The sequence below is a fragment of the Arvicola amphibius genome, chromosome 6 (genome assembly GCF_903992535.2).
Source record: "Arvicola amphibius chromosome 6, mArvAmp1.2, whole genome shotgun sequence".
NCBI classification, from domain to species: Eukaryota; Metazoa; Chordata; class Mammalia; order Rodentia; family Cricetidae; genus Arvicola; species Arvicola amphibius.
Genome location: NC_052052.2, coordinates 155,588,505 through 155,610,150, shown reverse-complemented (window position 1 = coordinate 155,610,150; position 21,646 = coordinate 155,588,505). Strand labels below are relative to the sequence as shown.

Here is a 21,646-nt window from a genome sequence, read left to right as displayed (position 1 = left end):
TTAAATATAGAATAAATAAATTCAGTTGAAAAGTCTCTGACCCAATTGCAAAATAAAAAAATCTGTTATATATATTCATTGTAAATGATAAAATAACAGTAAAATTAAATATGGTATATTTGTCATTTCATTTTATCAGGCAATGGAACAGTTATGAGTTCTCATGCAGACTGCTTCCTTCTTCCCATGAGCTTTACTGTCCTCTCCCACTGCTCCTCCCAGTCCCTTCCTCAGGCTCAGGGAACATTGTGGAAAAGGCGGTAGAGATAGTATGAGGTCAGAGGGTAGGAAGCAGTACTTCTAGATGTCAATCATCTGGGCAAAATACAGCTGAGCCTTTTGTACGGATAGATTTAGAGAGGGGCAGCATTATCTTCAGCTGTGTCCATTGCTGACCCTGCAGGCTCCAGCGGGCACTTCCAGTCCCATAGCTATACAGATGGTCTCCAGTAAACTAGCTGGGTTGCGAAATAAAACTATAATTTAATCTTTGAAACTAGATGTGATGGCAAATATTGTCAACCTGATAGGGTCTATAACCTCTTAGGACGGGCTAAGGAGATAGCTCAGTGGTTAAAGTACTTGCCATGGAAATTCAAGAACTGGAGTTGAAATCCCACAGAAATGCTGAGTGGTGTGGTGGCCTGCTTGTAATTCCAGTGGTCAGAAGGAGACACAGATCCCTAGGGCAAGCTGGCCTAGCTAGACTAGCCGTATTGGTAAACTTTCAACAGATAGGGCAGGAGAGCTTCATGGAAGGTTCCCAGTGTCAGATGAATATGCATGGACATTTGCATACATGTGTGGCTGTTATACAGAAACACATGTGCACTCACCCCACCCCACGGAGGAGAGCCTGCTCTGGAGGAATTATCCACATTCGTTTAGTTTGCCTTTGAGACACATTTACATTAAGTTAGCCTCTGGGCATGTCTGTGAGATTAGATTAAGTTAATTGAGGGAGACTCACCTCTGCTGTGGGCAGTGTCTTTCCAAGGCCTGGGGCCTGGGCTGCAGAGAAAGAGGTGAGCAGCAGCCTTCATCTCCCTGCTTCCCAACTGGAGGTGCAGGGTGGCAGCACCTCACCTTCCTGCTGTCGTGATGGACGGTCCCCTGGACTGTGAGTCACTAAGCACTTCCTCCTTAAAGTGCTTTATTCCAGCAACAGGAAGAGGAGCTACCAGACTGCTTTTTTTCCTTGTAATCTATTTTGTATGTGTTGAGTTATTTTTCTTTTCTTTTCCTTTCTTTCCTTTCCTTTTCTTTTTTTTTTTTTTTTTTGAAGCTCTTCCCTCATTCTTTTATTTTCATTGATTGTCCGTGGGGGTTACATTACCTGCTTTGCCAGGTCTCTCAGAGATACTCTGAGGCCCGACTGACAGAAGCATGCGACAGGTCTTGCAATACTGAGAAGTTTGCTAACTCAGAAGCTGTTACCATTTGCATGACTGTTAACCTTCCATCTCTCCAGAGTCATTAAGCATTCTTGGTCAGGCCCTTGACAACCATTAAGTAGGATTTTCTGGTCATGAAAGTTTATAGATCCTCCAAGGTTCATTGCTAAGGGTTTCAGCTGATAGCTTCTTACCCGATCAGCACAGAGGGACAACCAAGGAGCCACACTGTCACACAGCCAAGGAAAGACCCTGGAGAAGCTGGGAAGCCTGAGGGAGCGGGGACTCCTGAGCATTTGTGGGAAGCTCCCTTTCCCTTCCTGAAGGTGTGAGGAAGAGTTAAGGTTGTGTTACCAGGCTGCCCTGTACTGGGCCTCCAGCAGGAGGTCTTAAAAAGACACAAGCAGTCCAAACAGCCAACACTGTCCCTTTGACTGTGGACTCAGAGCCATTGCCAGGGCTCCTGATATGTCACTCTGGGCTTCTTCTTTTTTTTTTTTTATTGATTTTTATTGAGCTCTACATTTTTCTCTGGTCCCCTCCCTGCCTCTCCCCTCCCCTTCAACCCATGCTCCAAATTTACTCAGGAGATCTGTCTTTTACTATTACCCATGTAATTTCTACTGTTTGTCTTTAGCTAATGTGAACAAAGTTAGGGGTTAAATCAATTCACTTAGTGGACCTCCTCTCTAAGAAGAGATGGGTCAGTGGTTAAAGTACATGCTACTCTTGCAAGGGCCCAACTTCAGTTCCCAGCACCCACATCAGGCAGTTTACTGCAGTTACTAGTAACGCTAGTTACTAGGGGGGATTTAACATATTGGGTGCGCACACATACACACAATTTAATAATAAAAATAAATCTTAAAATCGATTGGAGAGATGGCTTTGTATTAATGTCACCAGGACTTGGTGTCCAGTTGGCCTAGACTCAGCATCTGTGCTAAGGTCTGAATTTTCTGTCCCAGCCGTACCTTGGTCCTTCTGGTGCTTCCTCCTTCCCACTTTTCTTCTCCCACACCCCCACAGGAAGGGGATTCTGCAGAACATGCAAGCATACTGTTATAGTTGGTTCGTTTATTTATTTATCTATAATTAATTAATTATCTTTGGGGGTCTGCTATCCAGCTCCCAAATACATACACAGAGATGTGTTTTTACTTATGAATGCCTGGCCTTAGCTTGGCTTGTTTCTAGCCAGCTTTTCTAACTTAAATTTTCCAGTTTCTCTTTAAATACATTTTGCTTCTGGGCCTTTTACCTTTCTCTATTCTATATATCTTTCTTTGCTTCTTACCCTGTGACTGACTGTGTGCTTGAGTGGCTGACCCCTGTCATCCTCCACACCTTCCTTTCTCGCTCCTCACTCTCTCCCCTAGATTTCTTCCTGTTTATTCTCTCTGCCTACCAGCCCCATCTTTTTCTCTCTCCTACCTAGTTACTGGCCAATCAGCTCTTTATTAGATCATTCAGGTGTTTTAGGCAGGCAAAGTAACACAGCTTCACAGAATTAAAAAAATGCAACATAAAAGAATGCAACACATCTTTGCACCATTAAACAAATGCTCCACAGCATAAACACATGTAACACATCTTCAACTAATATTCCATAACATTCTACTAGATGGATTCTTGGGCTAAATTCCTAGATACCTGTGTTTTAAAATCTTGCAGGATGTCTTAACTCTCCGGTTCTGTCCTACCTCCAGTTATGCACACAGAATTACTTGCTTAACGGTTAGTCCATATGCTTTCTGTGTAGAGAGGCCCAATAGATACTTTAGGCTTGCTTCCCTCCCACCCTCTGTCTTTATAAGGTTTTACTGTGGCTGTATTTTATGTGGTTAGCTTTTAAAGATCAAGCTTTGATATGTACTGATTTTTATTTTTTTATTTCTGTGTTAGCTTTTTGTATACAAGTAAAAGAATGATTATTTTTATTTTATACAGTTACTTATTTTATACCCTTTCACTACAAACTCACTCTGGAGAAAGTTGTGCATTGGTATCCTTGGCATATAATTGTAAATTTTGTCAAGTTTGTCTTTTATGATTTCAGGACAAAGATTGCCCAAGACATCGAGAGGCTGATACACCAGTGTGACATCATAGACCGGGTGGTGTATGACCTGGACAACCCCAAGTGAGTCTGAGTCCTAAAGTTCTTATAACACGTTATCCTTCATCATATCTTCCCCTTTATTGTTGCTGTTTTTATCCGACGATCATTGTAAAACTTGTTCATTTTTCATTTAAGTTGAGAGACAAGCCTTTTTTTTTAAGGTAAAAGTTTAAAGTAATCTAATATTGTGTTTTTGTTTTTTGTCATTTAATGGGATTTTTTCTTTTTTATTAAGAATTTTTTTAATACAATCTTTTTTCATTTTACATAGCTATCCCTGTTCCCACTACACACACACACACACACACACACACACACACACACACACACACACACACACCTGCACCTTCTCATCCTCTCCTCAGAAAGTGTAAGGCTTCCCATGGGGAGTGAGCAAATTCTGACACTTCACTAAGAGGCAAGACCAAGGGCCTCAACAGAAAAGACCTCCTGAGAAAACCAGGAGGAGGTGAGAAGGGAGGGTGGTAGGGAAGGGAGGAGGAGAACGTGGTTTTAGAAAAATGAAACTACCTCCACTTAAAAGGTGAGGTTTTCCAGGAAATGCTTCCTTTATTGCCGCAGCACTAGACCAGTCACTGGAGCTGCCATCCTGGCCATACGGCTTGTCAGGCCAGCCGTTTGCTAGTTTTGAATTATCACTGATAGTGTGTAAGTGTCAGGACCTAACTGCAGTAAATACATAGAAATCCCAGCTACTCAAAGAAGTTGAGTGAACTCTATATGGGTCTCTCCTCTCCTTGCTGTTCTAAGGAAATCTGACATCTTACCTTTCATGATTGGAGGAAACAAGCTTAAGAATGGTTGTTGGTAGGTAGACCTGTGAGTTAAAGCTCCGTCAAAGGTGGTGCCTGAGTCTAGAGTAGTCTTTGCTGTTGTTTATGGCAGAGTTCTCCACTGTAGTTTAGGCTGATGTGGAACTCACTGTGTAGCCCAGGCTGACCTTCAACTTAAAATAGTCTTCCTGGTTTAGGAGACATATGCCACCATTCTTGACTTTAAGATATTATACCCAAGGAAAGAATAACACCCTATTAAACATGTAGCTGTTTCATTGTTCATGCTTCTGTGTTAGATATGGAAAACAAACCTCAGAACCCCAAGCATGGGCATGTCTAGCTTGTTCCTAACAGATGTGACGATGCACAAAAATACAGAGATTCTTGGAGTTTATTTGTTCTTGTTTTGGAATAGAATTTTCAGAAGAGCAGGGGTTTTCATTCTCTGAGGGTCAGGCAGGCAGACAATGGAAGTGCCCGGCATGTAGGTACTCAGCCAGATGTTAGTAAATCCCTTAAACCGTCCATGTTAGTGGAAATCAAAAACTTCATGGTTTGTTAAATTATGGCTACTTACCAGGCAGTTTTAAAAATAAGTCTCTGTTTTCCTATGTGATAATCAGTATTTTAGAAATGACATTTATTCAGCAAGGCAAAGTCCTTATTATGGGTATAAATGTAGTAACAAGACTCTTGTGATTATAATTTGACTATAAATGGACATCAGAATTTTCTTGTTTGCTATAGTTTTTTTTTAAAAGGAGGGAGGGAAGCAATGTCCTCTAGTTTTAGTCTTTGCTTATCTGTTTAAGTGTGATATATTTTAATATATTTATTTTAAAATTTTCATTTAGCTATGCCACTCCAGAAGAAGGAGATATTTTGAAGTTTAACTCAAAATTTGAATCTGGGAATCTACGCAAAGTAATTCAAATTAGAAAGTAAGCCGTTCAAACTTTCTCATTTTGTGTGTGCACAGACACTCCCGACTTGCCATCAGGTGTCTTTGTCTTGTGTTTTAGAAACGAGTATGACCTCATTCTGAACTCAGATATAAACAGTAATCATTATCACCAGTGGTTCTACTTTGAAGTCAGCGGGATGCGGCCTGGCGTTGCGTACAGGTTCAACATCATCAACTGTGAGAAGTCCAACAGCCAGTTTAATTATGGTGAGCCTCTTGTTCTTTCCTGTGAGGAGCATTCAGGACCAGAAATCAGCATGGAAGCATTGCCTTAGATGTATTCAGTCATCATGCACAGTTTGAAATAGCTTAAAGTCTGGTTGGTTGGTAAGAAGGGCTACCCTCGTGTAGACATCCCTTTAGGCTGCAGTAGCTGTTGGTGATCTCATCCAAATGGAACACAATTCAGATATTGCCTGGGCAGCAGCAGCAGCAGCAGCAGCAGCAGCAGCAGTAGGTCAGGGGTTTCTTCTTTATGTAGTCTGCTAATATTCTGCATAGGTTTTATTTTAGGATATTAAATTAGCCCTTTTTCATTTATAGATTAAATCACAGAATTACTAATGTTTTGTTAAAAATTTTTCCATTTTAAGCTGGGCACAGTGCTGAACGCCTGTGATCTTAGTCCTGCCTGATAAGGCACATGTGGAGAAGATGTGTGGAGGGCGTGTGCATTTTAGACCAGTTCAGTGGTGGTTCAGTCCAGAAAGCTCTGGATTCTATTCTCAGCTCCAGAAGAGAGGAAAAAAGCAAAGAAAAATATTTTCTTTGCTTAGGAAGCTGTACTTCCCCCTCCCTAACTGCCCCCACCATAACCCACTTTTGGTATCATGGTCATACTGACTTGGTACAACATGGCACATCTTCCATCTTTTGGAAGTCCTTGTGTAGAACTGGCGCTAATTCTGCAAGGCATGATGGTCTTTTCTAGTGAAACCGTCCGGGCTTTGCAGTTTTCTCTTGTTGGCATCATTTCCTTACTGGATGAGAATTGTTGGTGCTCTGTTATGTGGGGACTGTGCTGCAGTAGCCTCTGCTTTTACTAGTGGGTCCATTTCTTCCCAGGGGTCACTGGTGACTGTTCCTGTGTTGCTGTTTCTGTTTGCACGGCCTGTGCTGATAACCCCAGTTTCATTTTCTATAATCGTAGCTGTGACTCCAGATCCTGCTTAGCTGCCCACACAGAACTCGCGCTTCGCTTCCCTTGGGTTCACTGGGTATCTGCCGCAGGACAGATGTGTGTCTGTTCTTGGCCAGTTTCATCCCTTGAAGAATGAGTCCTTACTGCACAGTTTATTGACAGTGTTGAAGAAGGACTGTTGTGTTTATTGCCTTCCTTACTGCTGCTCTCTGGATCACTTTCTTTTTTCTTTTTAAATAAAATTCTAGTGTTTTGGAATAGGAATCTGAAGTATAGCTTGTCATTTAAGGCTGCTATGTTCATACCTTAAATACGAAACTTAAGGATTATTTGTTCAGCATCTGGTCAGCAATCAAGGACTATGTCTATGGAGGCTGATTACATAAACTCAGCATTTGTATTTAAAAATCAAAACTTCAAATATCAAATCTAGCAAGTTTTTATATAGTACACACATACTCTCTAACATACAAAGCATCCCTTTATTGAGGAGAAATATGTTGCAAAATGATATTGGTCTCAATAATTGGTTACGAAGATTGGAAAGCTTTAAACAGGAGATCTGAGATACTGGTGTCCTGTGTTTCAAGTCATTTCCCTAAGTTGTTAAATTAAAGCTTTTGGTAGTTGAAGAGGTTGCTGCCAGCTGCTGTGTGGAAGTAGGAAATAATGTATTCTAGAATGACCCACTTGTATGAGATAAAAGCTTTGTCATTTAATGAAATATTGGGATGAATAGATATTTTAATATCTGGCATGGTTATAAATAGTTTTTAAGAGATTTGAAGCCGTATTTAATTTTCAAGCAATCTTGTAAATGTGTCTATTTTGTTGAAAACATCCATAGTGTCCTTGGTTTGCATGGCTGGTGACAGGACTGTCCTTGTGTTGTTTGCTCCATACTCCTGTTCTCCATGACGCTAGTGCACAGCACGGTCACTGACTGTGATGTTCATATCCATCCAAGTACTAGGCACGTGGCTTAGCCTCTGAGGCCAGATTGGAGTGGTGGGGCCACCAGAATAGGACCTTTCTCAGAAACATTTGCTCACCTTCATTCAACCTCGTTGTATCTTTCAAAGTGAAACTCATTCAAAGTATCATCAAGATAAATAAAGATATCTACTAGTTCCTTATTTGAGTACAGAGTTTTTAGAGTAAAACAGTTAGGTATATTGATTTTATTTGTGTGTTGGATGTCCTTTAAGAGTAAAATATGAAGATATATTTATCTCTGTGCAGTAGTGTAATTTTTGAACAGTGCTGTAAGGTAGTCTTTTTCTAACCTTCATTTATTCTCTTAAAAATAATGTTCTTAACATTTTAACCTCGGCTGAGTAGTGAAGGATTTACATAGAAAGTGCTCATCTGGATGCTTTAGAAAGCTCTCCCTCCCTGTGAGAGGTGAAGCAGTCTCTTCCTTCAGTGTCCTTCCAGATTCTGTGCTGACTCCCTCAGGAAGATGTCTGATGCACCATGTTCTGAAGTCTCTTCTGACTCTCCCTGAACGTGCTTGTGTGCATTTCTCCCCGGACATGCTTGCGTGTATTTCTCCCTGGACGTGCTTGTGTGTATTTCTCCCCGGACGTGCTTGTGTGTATTTCTCCCCGGACGTGCTTGTGTGCATTTCTCCCCGGATGTGCTTGCGTGCATTTCTCCCCGGACGTGCTTGCGTGCATTTCTCCCTGGACGTGCTTGCGTGTATTTCTCCCTGGATGTGCTTGCGTGTATTTCTCCCTGGACGTGCTTGCGTGTATTTCTCCCTGGACGTGCTTGCGTGTATTTCTCCCTGGATGTGCTTGCGTGTATTTCTCCCTGGACGTGCTTGCGTGTATTTCTCCCTGGATGTGCTTGCGTGTATTTCTCCCTGGACGTGCTTGCGTGTATTTCTCCCTGGATGTGCTTGCGTGTATTTCTCCCTGGACGTGCTTGCGTTTATTTCTCCCTGGACGTGCTTGCGTTTATTTCTCCCTGGACGTGCTTATGTGTATTTCTCCTTGGATGTGCTTGCGTGTATTTCTCCCTGGATGTGCTTGTGTGCATTTCTCCCTGGACGTGCTTGCGTGTATTTCCCCTGGACGTGCTTGCGTGTATTTCCCCCTGGGTGTGCTTGTGTGCATTTCTCTCTGGACGTGCTTGTGTGTAGTTTTCCCTGGACGTGCTTGTGTGTTTTTCTCCCTGGATGTGCTTGCGTGTATTTCCCCCTGGATGTGCTTGTGTGCATTTCTCCCTGGACGTGCTTGTGTGTAGTTTTCCCTGGACATGCTTGCGCGTATTTCCTCCTGGATGTGCTTGCGTGTATTTCCCCCTGAACGTGCTTGTGTGCATTTCTCCCTGGATGTGCTTGTGTGTATTTCCCCCTGGGTGTGCTTGTGTGCATTTCTCCCTGGATGTGCTTGTGTGTATTTCACACTTCCAGTCTCACACAATGGTGCTCAGAAGGAAATAAAACCGATGCTGCCCTGTGTGGAGACAGTCCCCTTGACGCAGCTTTCTATAGCCTTTACCACAGTGCTGACATTTCGGACACATAATTGTGCCTCATTTAAGAAAATAAAACCATAACCATGCTGTTTCATTCTATATTTTAATTAAAAATTGTATTGCTGTCATTTTCTCTGGTCCTCAAATATTCCTTCGATATAATTTTAATGAGGGTTATCCAAACTTTTATTATCACACATTATTGGTCATAGTTTATCAGGTTTTTAAAAATTATTCTGGCATTTGAATTGTTTTATATGTCTCCTTTGAGTTAAAAACATTATTTCTTATAAGCTGGGGCCTCAGCTACACGCTAGCATTTGTTTGGATAATATTGATTGTAGTATGATAGTTTAACATTTTACCATTTTCAAAAAAATTAAAAATCTTTGTTTCTCTGAATAGTTTATTATTATTTTTTGAGTCTCAACATAGTCCTAACTAGTCTTGACCTCATCATGTTAAATGACCTTGAACACCTGGTCCTCCTGTGCCCATCTCAAGTCGTGGGATAAAAGAAAGGTGTGCACCACTACTGCTCACGGACATCTGTTATAAATAGTACAATTTTATCAGGTGCCAGAAAATTTTAATTAATTATAGGATAATTTAGATTTTTCTTTACATGGTCTTGCGTAAGGTAAATATCAAAATTAAAGTCAAAATAAAACATGCTGTCTAGTGTCCTCCCTCTGAGTGGCTGTTCCGTTTGGACAGTGTTGACATGGAGTGTTTCTTGTGTGAGTGACGTTTAGATTTTCATCAGTAGCTCAGAGTTGTGAACAGAACTACAGTAGTGTGTGTCTTTGTGCTTGGGCTTTTCTTTTCTTTTCTTTTTTTTTTTTTTGGTTTTTTCGAGACAGGGTTTCCCTGTAGTTTCTAGAGCCTGTCCTGGACGGGCTTTTCTTTATGTATTTAAAATACTCTGTTTTCATAAACCACAGCTGCTGCTCTGTTCATCTCCTTTAGACGTTTTCTTTAATTTTGACCTTTACCTCCCTGTAAATTAGTACTTTTCTTACTTCTTTGTTTTGTTTTTGTAGACAATCAAAACATTAAAATTTCTCTTTATTACAACTTAATTTTGTATCCCTCCCTGATTTTAATATTTGTCTTTTTGTATCTTTTTGATTTTGTTTTCTATTTTTTGTTTGTTTTGTTCTTTTGAGACAGGGTTTCTCTGTATAGCCATGGCTGTCCTGGAAACCCCTCTGTAGACCAGACTGGCATGAACTCAGAGATGTCCCGTGCCTCTGCCTCCTGAGTGCTGGGATTAAAGGCGTGCCCTTTCCCCAACTTGGTGGGGAAGTTTGGGCATTTGGACTGGGGGATGCTGAGAGATGGACACTTGGAAGTGGACTCAGGAGGCAGAGGGTCCATTGATGGCCTCACCATTGCTGAGAGATGGACACTTGGAAGTGGACTCAGGAGGCAGAGGGTCCATTGATGACCTCACCATTGCTTTCACTTAGAGAAATTGCCACCCCGGCTCCACTTTTGGGGACATTTTTGGTGATTCTGTTAATTACTGTTATTTTTTTGCAAATGATCCTAAAGCAGTTTTACAACATATTTCTGAGAATAATACTCTGCTAAATTTGAGAATCTGTGTCACTATCTCCACACCCTCTCTGTTACTTGAAATGGATTTTCTTAAATTGCCACTAGATGGCAGTTTTACATTTAATAAGTAGGCTTTAGTTTCAGGCTGTTTTATTCTCTCCATGCATTAGTCTCTACCTTCTGATGTGTATCAAACATGCTTGGAAACAGGCCACAGCACACAGCAGGAATCTATGCCCCATGCCCTGGAGGTTAGCTGGGGCTTTCTGGGTTGTGACCTTTCCCTCTGCTGCTATGGAGGCTTTATGCTAGTTAGCTGTGTTACTAATACTTCCCTGTTGTTTCAACATGTATGTGAGTACATTGATAATGTGGCTCTTAGTAGCTGTTTGGTGTTTGTTGATTGATGCAGTGAATGTGAGCATCATAACGATCATGTTGGTAGCATAAAACAAGCATGCACAAGATATTTGTCAAAGACCCTAGTCTCGTTAGGATGTATGTTATATGAGTATATGTGTTTGTATGTATGTATATGTGTGTATGGTGTGTGAGAGTGTGAAGTGTGTTGTGTGAGTATGTATGTATATGACTTGTGTGTCGTGTGTATATATGACATGTATATGTGCATGCATGTTATGACATGAATGTTGAGGCCAGAGCACAACTGTAGGTGTGTATGTGGTGTGTGTGTGTGTGCTATGTGTTTGGTATGTGTGGTGTGTTTGGTGTATATGGGTGCAGAGGTTGGAGGAGGATGTTACGGTGCCCTATCTGTCTCTGCTTTATTTGCTTGAGACAGGATTCTTACTGAACCTGGAGATAGGCTGGCCAACAGTAAGCCCCAGAGATCCTCTCTGTGTCCCATTTAGTGCTGGGATTAAAGGCATACATATAACCACACCCAGCTTTTCACATGTGTTCTAGGGATTTGAACTCAGGTCTTCATGCTTGTATAAAGTGGACTTTGCCACCGAGCCATCTAACCAGTCCCCCAAAGTAGATTTAAGATTTTAAAATTGTATGTGATTGAGTGTCTTGCCTGTATGTATGTGTGTTAGGTACTGCTGATTGGAAGAAGAGGACCATCTCCGGGACCTAGAGGTAGAGATAGTTGTGAGTGACCATGTGTTGGGAATCAAACCTGGGTCCTGGAGAGGAGCGATAAGCGCTCTCACCTGAGCTGTCTCTCCAGCCTCCGAGGTAGAAATTTAGACAGGCTGTGAACTCTTGAAAGCTGAGAGCTAAGCATAGTGGTGCACCCCTGATTTCAGCACCTGGGAGGTGGAAAGTAGAAGAATCAGGAGTTCAAGGCCAGCTTCAGCTGCGTAGTGAATTTAAACCACCTTGGGCACCTGCTTCAAAAAAACAAAACAAAACAAAACAGAAACAAAAAAACGGGAAAAAATAATACATTAGGTTTTTAACCCTGTAAAACTAAATTATACTTTTGTTGTTTATTTTAGCAAATGATGAAAAGATCAAATGGTTTTAAGTTTTCTTTTCTGAACCTAGTGTGATCTCCACACTTACTTTTAAAAGAGCTGCGTTAAGGGGCTGGAGAGCTGGCTTACGGCGGAGAGTGCAAGCTGCTTTTGCAGAGACGGCTGTTCGGTTGCCACCATCTGTACCAGGAGGCTCACAGCTGACTCGGACTCCAGCTCCAGGGAACCCTACACCTCCATCCTGTGTGGTTACCTGCACTCAAATGCACATAAATCTAAGAAATAAGAAGCCTAAGAATCTAGGTGCAGGATTCCAAGTAATAGCCAATATAACAAGTTACTGCTAAAAGAACAGTAGTTTCTCAGAACTAAGATAGCCCACAGTAAGAAGCCTCCAGCATACAGTGTGCCCATCAGTGGTGTGAGAAGTAGCCACGCTATTCTGTTGTGGGTAACGAGAGGCCCAAAGTAAAATGATCCTGACTTTTAAATGCAGTAATAGTTTTTGTGAAATTATGTGAATTGTGGCCTTGATAGCACTTACCATCTAGGGCAGGAGGTTGGGAGAGCATACTGACCGTTATTTAAGACCAGCAGTGTCGGGCATATAGACGTTACTCACTGTATCTTGTATTATACCAATATTGGATCAAGTAGTATGTAACATTTTGATTAAAATTAAGAGAAAACAATTGTTTATTCTTACCAGTATATTCACCGTCAACATTTGAGGTTGTGATCTCCTGAAATGCAATGAAAATAGAAAATAACAGTAACTTCCATGTGAGGGGCTAGGTGGATAAGGAGCTCGCAGTAGAATGTTATTCACTCGGAGATCCAGGAGGCAGCATCGCTGCTGTGGGCTGGTGTGTGTGTCAGGCAGCACACTTTTAAGGTGAGCAACAAATAGCTTTGAAAGAGCCAGTTGGAAAGGGAGAGGAAAAAACTTATGAAATGCAAATACATTTAGTGAAATATTCCTGCACCAGGAAAGTAATTACGCACTGAAAGTAGAATTTAAAGTCAAACTTAATCTCAGTAAAAGCTGTCAGTATTTCTAAAATTAACACATGAATTTAATTCAATTCCAGTTAAAAAGTCTACTGTATCAGGTTAGGGAATGAAATGAGGTGATTTTATGGTTTTTTTGTGGGGGGAGAAGAGGAAGATAAGATCTCACTGTGACTATGGCTGCCTGGAGGGCAGATGGCCCCAAGTCTCCGAGTGCTGGATTAAAGGAGGCACCACTGTGCCTACCAAGCAATGCAGCTCTAAAGCTCACCAACATCTGGAAAGTACCTTGTATACTTAACTCTATTTCTTTATCAGTTCCTGCCTGTTCTAGTTAGAGTTTCTATGGCTGTGATGAAACACCATGACCAAAATCAACTTGGGAAGGAAGGGTTGATTCAGCTCACACTTCCACAGCTCTGTTCATCAGCAAAGGAAGCCAGAAAAGGAGCTCAAATGGCAGAAACCTGGAGGCTGGAGCTGATGCTGCCTACTAGGCTAGCTTGCTCTCCATGGCTTGCTCAGGCTCAGCCTGCTTTCTTATGGAACCTAGGGCTGACATCACCTACCATGTACTGGGCCCTCCCATTTCAATCACTAATTAAGAAGATGCCCTACAGTCTGATCTTAATTGCGGTTCCCTTCTCTCAGATGATTCTAGCTTGTATCGAATTGACATAAAACGAGCCAGGACACCACCCTATGTTAACACTCAGGTGGAGAGAGAAAGAGTGAGAGGAGTGATACTCATTTGTGTGTATGTGTGTGTGGTTTGGACTGCTGCCTCAGCCAGGCTAGCTGGTTGAGCCTCTTCCCGTCCTCTAAGAGCACTTCATTACAGACGTGTGCTACTGCCTCCAGCTTCTTATATGTGGGTTCTGGGGCCTGGAACACAGAGCCTCATACTTGGGTGATGAGTTTTACCTTCAGGGCCATCTTCCGTAGATTCTCATATCTTAATGTATGGCTGTTTTACTTTCTTCAAGGAGTACATGATCTTTAATTGATTGAATACATACAATATATCAGAAAAATGGTAGCCATTCACTCTGAAGTTATTCCATTTTAGTTAAAATTTAAAAGGGGTTATTATTGGTAAATTATAATTGAAGAACTCTCTGAGATTTCTTTAATTCATCCTAAAATAATGACATACAGTGTACCTCAGCTTTCCTGAATTTTTGGTGCTTTCTAGAAATACAAGATTCATTTTTACATCAACAGTTCTGAAAAAAATATTTTCTTCCCTTTCCTCTTTTTTCAAAGGTATGCAGCCACTTATGTATTCAGTTCAGGAAGCTCTAAATGCCAGACCATGGTGGATTCGTATGGGGACTGACATTTGTTACTACAAGTAAGTATTCTTACAGAAGTTCATGGAAAACAGTGAAAACAGGCTTAGTATGTGTGCTGGCTTGTTTTATGTCAACTCGACAGAAGCTAGAGTCACTGGAAAAGAGGGAGCCAGTCGAGAAGATGCTTCCTCTAGACCAGGCTGTAGGGTGTGGGGGGCCCAGCCCGCTGTGAGCAGTACCATTGCTCTGGTCTCCAGGCTCCTGTCCTGATGTCCTTCCATGATGAACAGTGATGTGGGAGTGCGAGCCAAGTGACCTCCTCTTCTCTCTTTCTCTCTCTCTCTTTCTGAGACAGGGTTTCTGTGTAGTTTTGGAGCCTGTCCTGGAACTCACTCTGTAGACCAGGCTGTCCTTGAACTCACAGAGATCCACCTATCTCTGCCTCCCGAGTGCTGGGATTAAAGGCATGCGCCACCATGTCATGTCCAGTGGTCACTGTTTGAGACTGGTCCTCCCTGACATTAGACTGCAGAATGTTCTTCCTCCTTCTCCTCTGAAGTGGTCCCTGAGCCTGTGTGGGAGGGTAGGTGGTGTGTGTGATATAGATGTCCTGTTTGTGACTGTAGCTTTGCTTCTAAACAACCTAGAACTTAGAGTCCATGCTTCCCATTTTACTCTAATGTTCAGGTGACCTCCACTCTGTATTTTTAATGCTTATTTTATTTACTATGACAATACATTAAAAGCACATGACTCCTGTATAGTTGTCAGCAGTTCTTTGCATCATTTGTCACTTAGTCTGGTTTCCTCGTGACCTCTTCATCCCGAAGTGTCATTGGAAAATGCCCTTCAGAATATTCCATGTTAAAATTATCTGAGGATGCTGCTGACTGCCCTTGCTCATCACGTATCACACTTAGTGTGGGTAGTGTGTTTCTTAAATGTTTCTTTATCAGTAAACTGGTTCATTTCTCATATAGGAGTTTTGTGTTTGTCTTGTTGAATGCATCTTTGCTATTAACAAGTGTATCTTGCTGATTTCTTATACACTGTCAGTTAGATATAAAAGCTTAAGTTTGTTTGTTTTTGGCAAGAGCACTGCAGCTGTGATGCTGCCAGTTTCCCTTACGCCGCATTAGGAAGCAGCATCTTTCCTGGCTATGTCCCTGTGGTAGTCTCAGCACTAACTACGGAGAAGTGCTAGTACTGTGTTCCGTGAACGCAGTCCTCAGCCTGTCGTCTGATGGAGGCCTTTGATGAGCAGCGTCGAGATCTAACAGCAGGGGATCTGAAGAACAAGCTGGAAATCACTGGACAGCACTGGTGGCCTCCAAAGGCTCAGCTGCTTGAACATGCCGTCCCTAGTTGATGGAACTGTTAGGGAAGGGTTAGGAGGTGTGGCCTTGTTGGAGGAGATGTGTCACTGGGGGGAGGCTTTGAAGTTTCCAAAGTCCCCACCATCCCCCGTGTGCTTTTCCCCTGCCTCGTGCTTGTGGGTCAAGGCGTTATTGCTGAGCTACTCGCCAGTGCCTGCCTGCCTGCTGCTGTGCCCCTGCTGTGATGGTCATGACGTGATGGACGCTCACCTGAAACTGTAACCCTGGTAAACGCTCTCTTCCATAAGGTGCTGGTCAAGGCGTCTTACCAAGGCAGTAGAAGAGTAATACCAGTGTCTGTGGAATAAAACAGTTAGTTAAACTGACTATCCACTGGGGGCTTTCTCTTTCTCTTTGAAATTCTACTTAATAAAATTAGCAAAGGAAAATCAGAACATCTATGCCTTATGCTTTTTAATTGCAGAAATCACTTCTCAAGAAGTTCAGTTGCTGCAGGTGGACAGAAGGGAAAGTCCTACTATACAATTACATTCACTGTGAACTTCCCACATAAAGATGATGTCTGCTATTTTGCCTATCACTATCCATATACATATTCAACTCTGCAGGTGAGAGATGCTGATTGTAAACTTTAGAATATCACTCTGTATTGTGGGTAAGTATCAGACAGTTGGAGATAAGTTGCTTCTGGTTGAAGAAATAAATAGAGCAGGGGAAGGCTTGGGCCCAGCAAACATTACAGGTGGAAATGAGACGACGTGATAACTGTGAAAGCCTGGGGCTGGCAGAGCCAGGGCGCTCACTGCACGGCTCGAGGTCCCAGCTTTAGGTCTGTAGCTCCCACACAGGAAAAAGACAGCTTTGTGTAGTGAGCTCCTGAACCCCAGCGCTGGGAGCAAAAGCAGCTGGATCCTGGGTTCTTGGCTCTGGTTTAGTCAGAGCCCTTATCTCAGAAAAGAAAATGAAAAATAGAAGGCAGTGAATGTTGACACTGCGTGGCAGCATTTGCTTTCACATGTACCCACATGGGTAAGCACATCTGCACACGTGTGCACACATACACACGCCCATGCTTGCACAAATGAAGAAGAATTTAAAAAAGAAGTAGGAAGGAAAATTTATGTATTTCACATATCATTTGTAGAAATTGATATTTCTCCAAACTTTCTGTGAGCAAATTTTTACTAAATGGGATTTCAGTTTTCTTAATTAAAAGCACTAAATCTTTTTTTTAATTTAACAGTAGGAAAGTATGGCCACATTTTGAATTTTTTCTGCAGGGAGATTAATTTTTTGGCTTAAGGACTAGGTTCATTCTGTAATCCAAGACTCCAGTTTCTTAGAATGTGGATATAAACTGTGAGATTGCTGAATGTTTGCATTGTATATCAAAACTAAACAAGCTAAATCAAGCCAGGTGGGGTAGATTTATCCTCACTGCAGAGTATCTGATCTAATGGCAAGGGTGCTGAAGGGATGGTCACGTACAGGAAGGGAACTGGAGGACGTGACTGTACACTCTAGCCTGTAGAACAGAGGGGAAAGGCTGGTGGCTCCAAGCTTGACTGCTTTTCAGTAGAGGGTGGCGTCAGGAGCCCTCCCTGCCTGAGTGACATTAAGTTCTGTTTTGAAGTTCTTCCTCCAAGGGAATATATATATATATATACACACACACACACACACACACACACACACACACACACACACACACACACACACACACACATATATACACACACACATATATATTCATTATTACACACATATATTACTAACCTTGAAATCAGAAGGAATTGTTCATAATTTGTGTTATGTAGTTTTAGCTTGCTATTACGTGACCTTAGTTACAATTCCAACATTCTAAATGCTTTGCAAACCAAATGCTTTTTTATGGTTCAGATTGGCAGCTGAGCGTGTGTGAACTCATTTAGAACATTGATTCCACTGAGGGAAACCCTGCTGCTGTGCTGTGTAGCTAGCAGACAACACCTTTCTCCCATCCTGCACAGGCTGAGGCCTATATTTGGCCTTGAGGGTTTTAAAGAAGAGTTTTAGGAACCAGATTTACTTCTGGTTCTGTGGATATCTTAGATGTGTTACTTATGTATATCAATAGGAAGTTTTGAAATGATTATATACTTTGCTTTTAAATTTTTGTCAAGATGCATCTTCAAAAATTGGAATCAGCACACAATCCTCAGCAAATTTATTTTCGAAAAGATGTGCTGTGTGAAACCTTGTCTGGAAACAGCTGTCCCCTGGTGACCATTACAGCAATGCCAGAGTCCAATTATTATGAGCATGTCTGTCAATTCAGTAAGTCCATGTTCTTCACTCAGAATGCCACGCACTCTGATTTGCGTTTGCTTTCTATGTATTTATAATAGAAATAATACTAAGAGCGGCCTGAGATTAGGGCTCTAGTCTTGGTCCTCACCTAGCTGTAGCCCTCCCTCTGTGTCTCCGATGTCTCCTCTGGAGAGTGAGAGTCAGCGGAGATCTCCTCCCGGCACTCCTTCCACAGCCCTGCTTTTAGTGCTCAGGTCCAGGTGCTGAAGCAGAAGGGCAGCGGTATTTTAGAGCTGAGACATTTAATAGCTGGCACTATTAAATAGCTGCTTGCTTTTTCTCCACCATTTAAAATTTTAACATTACTTCAGTTTTACAGCTGAGGTAATAAAAATAAGATCATAGTTCAATTTTTGATAAGTATTTCAAATTACCAACAGCAAAAAGAAATGCTATGCATGGATGTAGGGGTGGTGAGTAGTATGATTGTGGGCTCTATAAATGCAGTGTTGGTAGATTGTGTCAGCGCATAGTGACTGCTCTGCCCATCTGTGCATGCTGTCCCGCTGTGCTGTCATACAGAGTTAGTGTCAGTGTTCTCCTTTTCCCCACGAGGGTATGAAATGTAATTTTATATTTTAAGCTTTACCAGGTGATAGTCCTTGTAAAACTGTTTCCCCTCAAGTTATTTTAATCATTAGAAAATAGGAAAGTGGTTCCAACAGTGTACATTATTGCGCTGTGTGTGTTCACACTGCAAGTTCCTTCATGTGGCAGCTTGCTTGCATTTCCTACTGTAGGGCCTAGTGTAGTGTGTGTGCATAGTGAATTACCCTGAGTTTACATTGGAATTCAAAACTGAGGAGAGTTCTGGACCCCAAAGTGATAAGTCGTTCAGGTTTTTAGCATGCTAGCTGTTCATTTTAATTGATATTTTATGTGCACTTTAGGAAATCGCCCTTATATTTTCTTGTCTGCTCGGGTCCATCCTGGAGAAACTAACGCAAGCTGGGTCATGAAAGGAACACTGGAATACCTCATGGGTAATAGCCCTACCGCCCAGAGCTTACGGGAATCCTACATCTTTAAAATCGTCCCTATGCTCAATCCAGACGGTGTCATCAATGGAAAGTGAGTTGAGCCACAGTTTCAGCCATGTCGTAGTCTTAGGGTGGCTGTTCTGTGAATTCGCTGATCTGGTAGCGTTCAATTAATACAGAAAATGGATTTGATGATTTTTTTTTTCTAGAAGAAAGCAAGCTTTGGTGAGTAATTCATTGATAGACTTTTAAATGGCTGTGTTAGTGTTGTTTCTATGGAATGTCATTTCATGAAATCTTGAGTTGTTTTGGGGAAGCTGTGCCAGGTATGAGGAAGGCCTTTCATGCTTTAGTTCTGCCTTCTTCATTAACAGTGTCGCCAGAGATTGTGCTGTGCTTGATGACGTTAGTACATCACTCCTATGGACAAAGGAAAACAGACTGCATAGTTTTCATGTATTTGCCCTTCTCTGGTGGAGGACTCAGATTGCATGTCTACAAGGCAGCTAATGCACTCAGCATATAGAATTAGTATTGCAGATGGTTACTAGTTAGTCAGCAGAGGATGTGTCCATTGATGTGTTTTATAAAGTACAGAAGAAAAGCAAAGAATTCACAATTTAATTTTTTTTATAACTTAAAAAACTTGATTTAAAATTTAAAACTTTATTTTAAAATTTGAAATCACCATTGTTACATTAATATGACATAAGATTGTATACATAGCAAATGTTGGATGTGTGTTTACTTAATGAATACTATATATGTTCAGTTGAGCACTGTCTGCATTTACTTGACTGCTTACTGGAATAAGTCATACAGTTGAATCAGGCGGGTGTGTGGCGGTCTGTGGCAATTGTGTTTCTGTCTTGTGCAGCCACCGCTGCTCTTTAAGTGGAGAGGATTTGAACAGACAGTGGCAAAGTCCAAACCCAGACTTGCACCCCACGATTTACCACGCGAAGGGGTTACTACAGTACCTGGCCGCAGTGAAGCGCTTACCTCTGGTACGTGGCTGTATTTGTTTGCCCTTGAATACACAAGTGTACTTATTGATTATGATAGTATATATTAAGTTACATTTTTAGATTGGCGTGCAAAGTGACATCTTTACACCCCTGTGTCATTAGACCTCGCTCTCTTCCATCCTCACCTCCCACCCCAGCAGGTCCCACTACTCTGTCTTCTCACCTGTGCCCGTCCCCCTTTCTAGATTGTGACCTGCATACATGTGCATATATTAACCATACATCTACACACACAGTTTTAAACCTAGGTTCCACATATACTGGTATTTGTTTTTCTGTGTTTACTTAATTGAACTTAATGTGATCATTTCCAGTTACATCTGTTTCTACAGATGCATAAAACTCTCATCAAGAGTGTGATTTGGCCGGGTCCTCCAGGAGCTCTGTTTTAGCTGTGTTGAGAAGTGCCCGTCCTGACTCCACAGCTGCTCCACACGTCTCTTTCTGAACAGTGAGCAGGGTTCCTCTTTCCTCCCTCCCTGTCAGTACCTGTTACTTGGATTTTAAGGACAAATACCCTGGTTGGTGTGAGATAAAATCTCAGAGCAGTTTTAATTTACATTTCTCTGGTGGTTGGCTAAGGATGCCAAATACTTTTTTTAAATTATATTTATTTATCTTCCTTGTGTGAGGGTTGGCATTCCTGTCCACAGTGCAGGCATGGAGGTCAAAGGGCAATTCTAGGAGTTGGTTCTCTCCCTCTTCTATGTGGGTTTCCAGGCACCCATATTCCTTCCTTTGAGAACTCTGTTTTTGATTCATTATACCATTTACTGAGTGGGTGATTTTATTTTTTAGTAATTTTTTAAAAAATTCTTTATAGTGTTTAGATATTAGTCCTCTGATGTGTAGTTGTCAAAGATTTCCCCCATACCAACCAAAAAAACAAAACCAAAAACCCAAGGTTTAGGGTTGGAGGGATGTGTCAGTGTTTAAGATCACTGGCTGCTCTTCCAGAAGATCCAGTTTGATTCCCACACCCACATGATTGCTCAAAATGATCTGTAACTCCAGTTTCAGGGCATCCAACACTTCTGGCCTTTGAAGGCACCAGGCTCACCCTTGGTGTATATACGTACATGCAGGTAAAACATTTGTAAACATTAAATAAATTTTTTTTGAGACAGGGTTTCTCTGTAGCTTTGGAGCCTGTCCTGGAACTAGCTCTTGTAGACCAGGCTGGCCTCGAACTCACAGAGATCCGAGTGCTAGGATTAAAGGCATGCGCCACCACTGCCTGGCTAAATAAAATAGTTTTTATAGCTTTAAAGAATAAAGAATTACTCATTTCTGTGAATAGATGACACACGTGTTCAGGGTCCTGAGCAGCTCTGAAGAGAGCCTGCCTAGGTCCCTTGGAGGCCGACATGGGTGCTGGGCACTGAGCCCAGAGCCTCTCAGAAGAACAGCTAGTGCTCTTGAGCCTTCTCTCCAGCCCATCTTCCTCCTTTTCCATGCAGACATTTTGATTTCATGTAACCCCGTTTGCCAGTTGGAATTATTTCCTGTACTGTGGGTCCTCTTGAGAAAATCCTTGCCTGTGCTGGCTTCTTGAAGTGCTTTCCTCTACCGCTTTGAAAGCTTCAGGTCTCATTCAGGCCATTGATTCGTTTTGATGGATTCTGGTGTGAGATGCAGACTGGTCTGTCCAGAGGTGCGGGAGCCCAGATTCTCCAGGCCATTGCTAAGGAGGCTGTTGTCTTGGTTACTTCTCTGTAACTGAGAAGACATCACAA

At 41.9% G+C, this 21,646-nt stretch overlaps 1 protein-coding gene across 7 annotated transcripts in view; it reads left to right on the top strand.

Annotated features, from left to right (window-relative positions):
* The window catches only part of Agtpbp1 (ATP/GTP binding carboxypeptidase 1), a 117,534-nt gene that overhangs the window by 76,421 nt on the left and 19,467 nt on the right, over positions 1 to 21,646 (top strand). For all 7 annotated transcript variants that reach the window (XM_038334205.1, XM_038334200.1, XM_038334206.1 and 4 more), the window contains 8 exons: positions 3,454 to 3,537; positions 5,168 to 5,254; positions 5,336 to 5,484; positions 14,188 to 14,275; positions 16,017 to 16,161; positions 17,716 to 17,869; positions 18,793 to 18,973; positions 19,760 to 19,889. In XM_038334205.1, the coding sequence (XP_038190133.1) occupies positions 3,454 to 3,537; positions 5,168 to 5,254; positions 5,336 to 5,484; positions 14,188 to 14,275; positions 16,017 to 16,161; positions 17,716 to 17,869; positions 18,793 to 18,973; positions 19,760 to 19,889 (1,018 nt within the window). The remainder of the gene's footprint in view (positions 1 to 3,453; positions 3,538 to 5,167; positions 5,255 to 5,335; positions 5,485 to 14,187; positions 14,276 to 16,016; positions 16,162 to 17,715; positions 17,870 to 18,792; positions 18,974 to 19,759; positions 19,890 to 21,646) is intronic.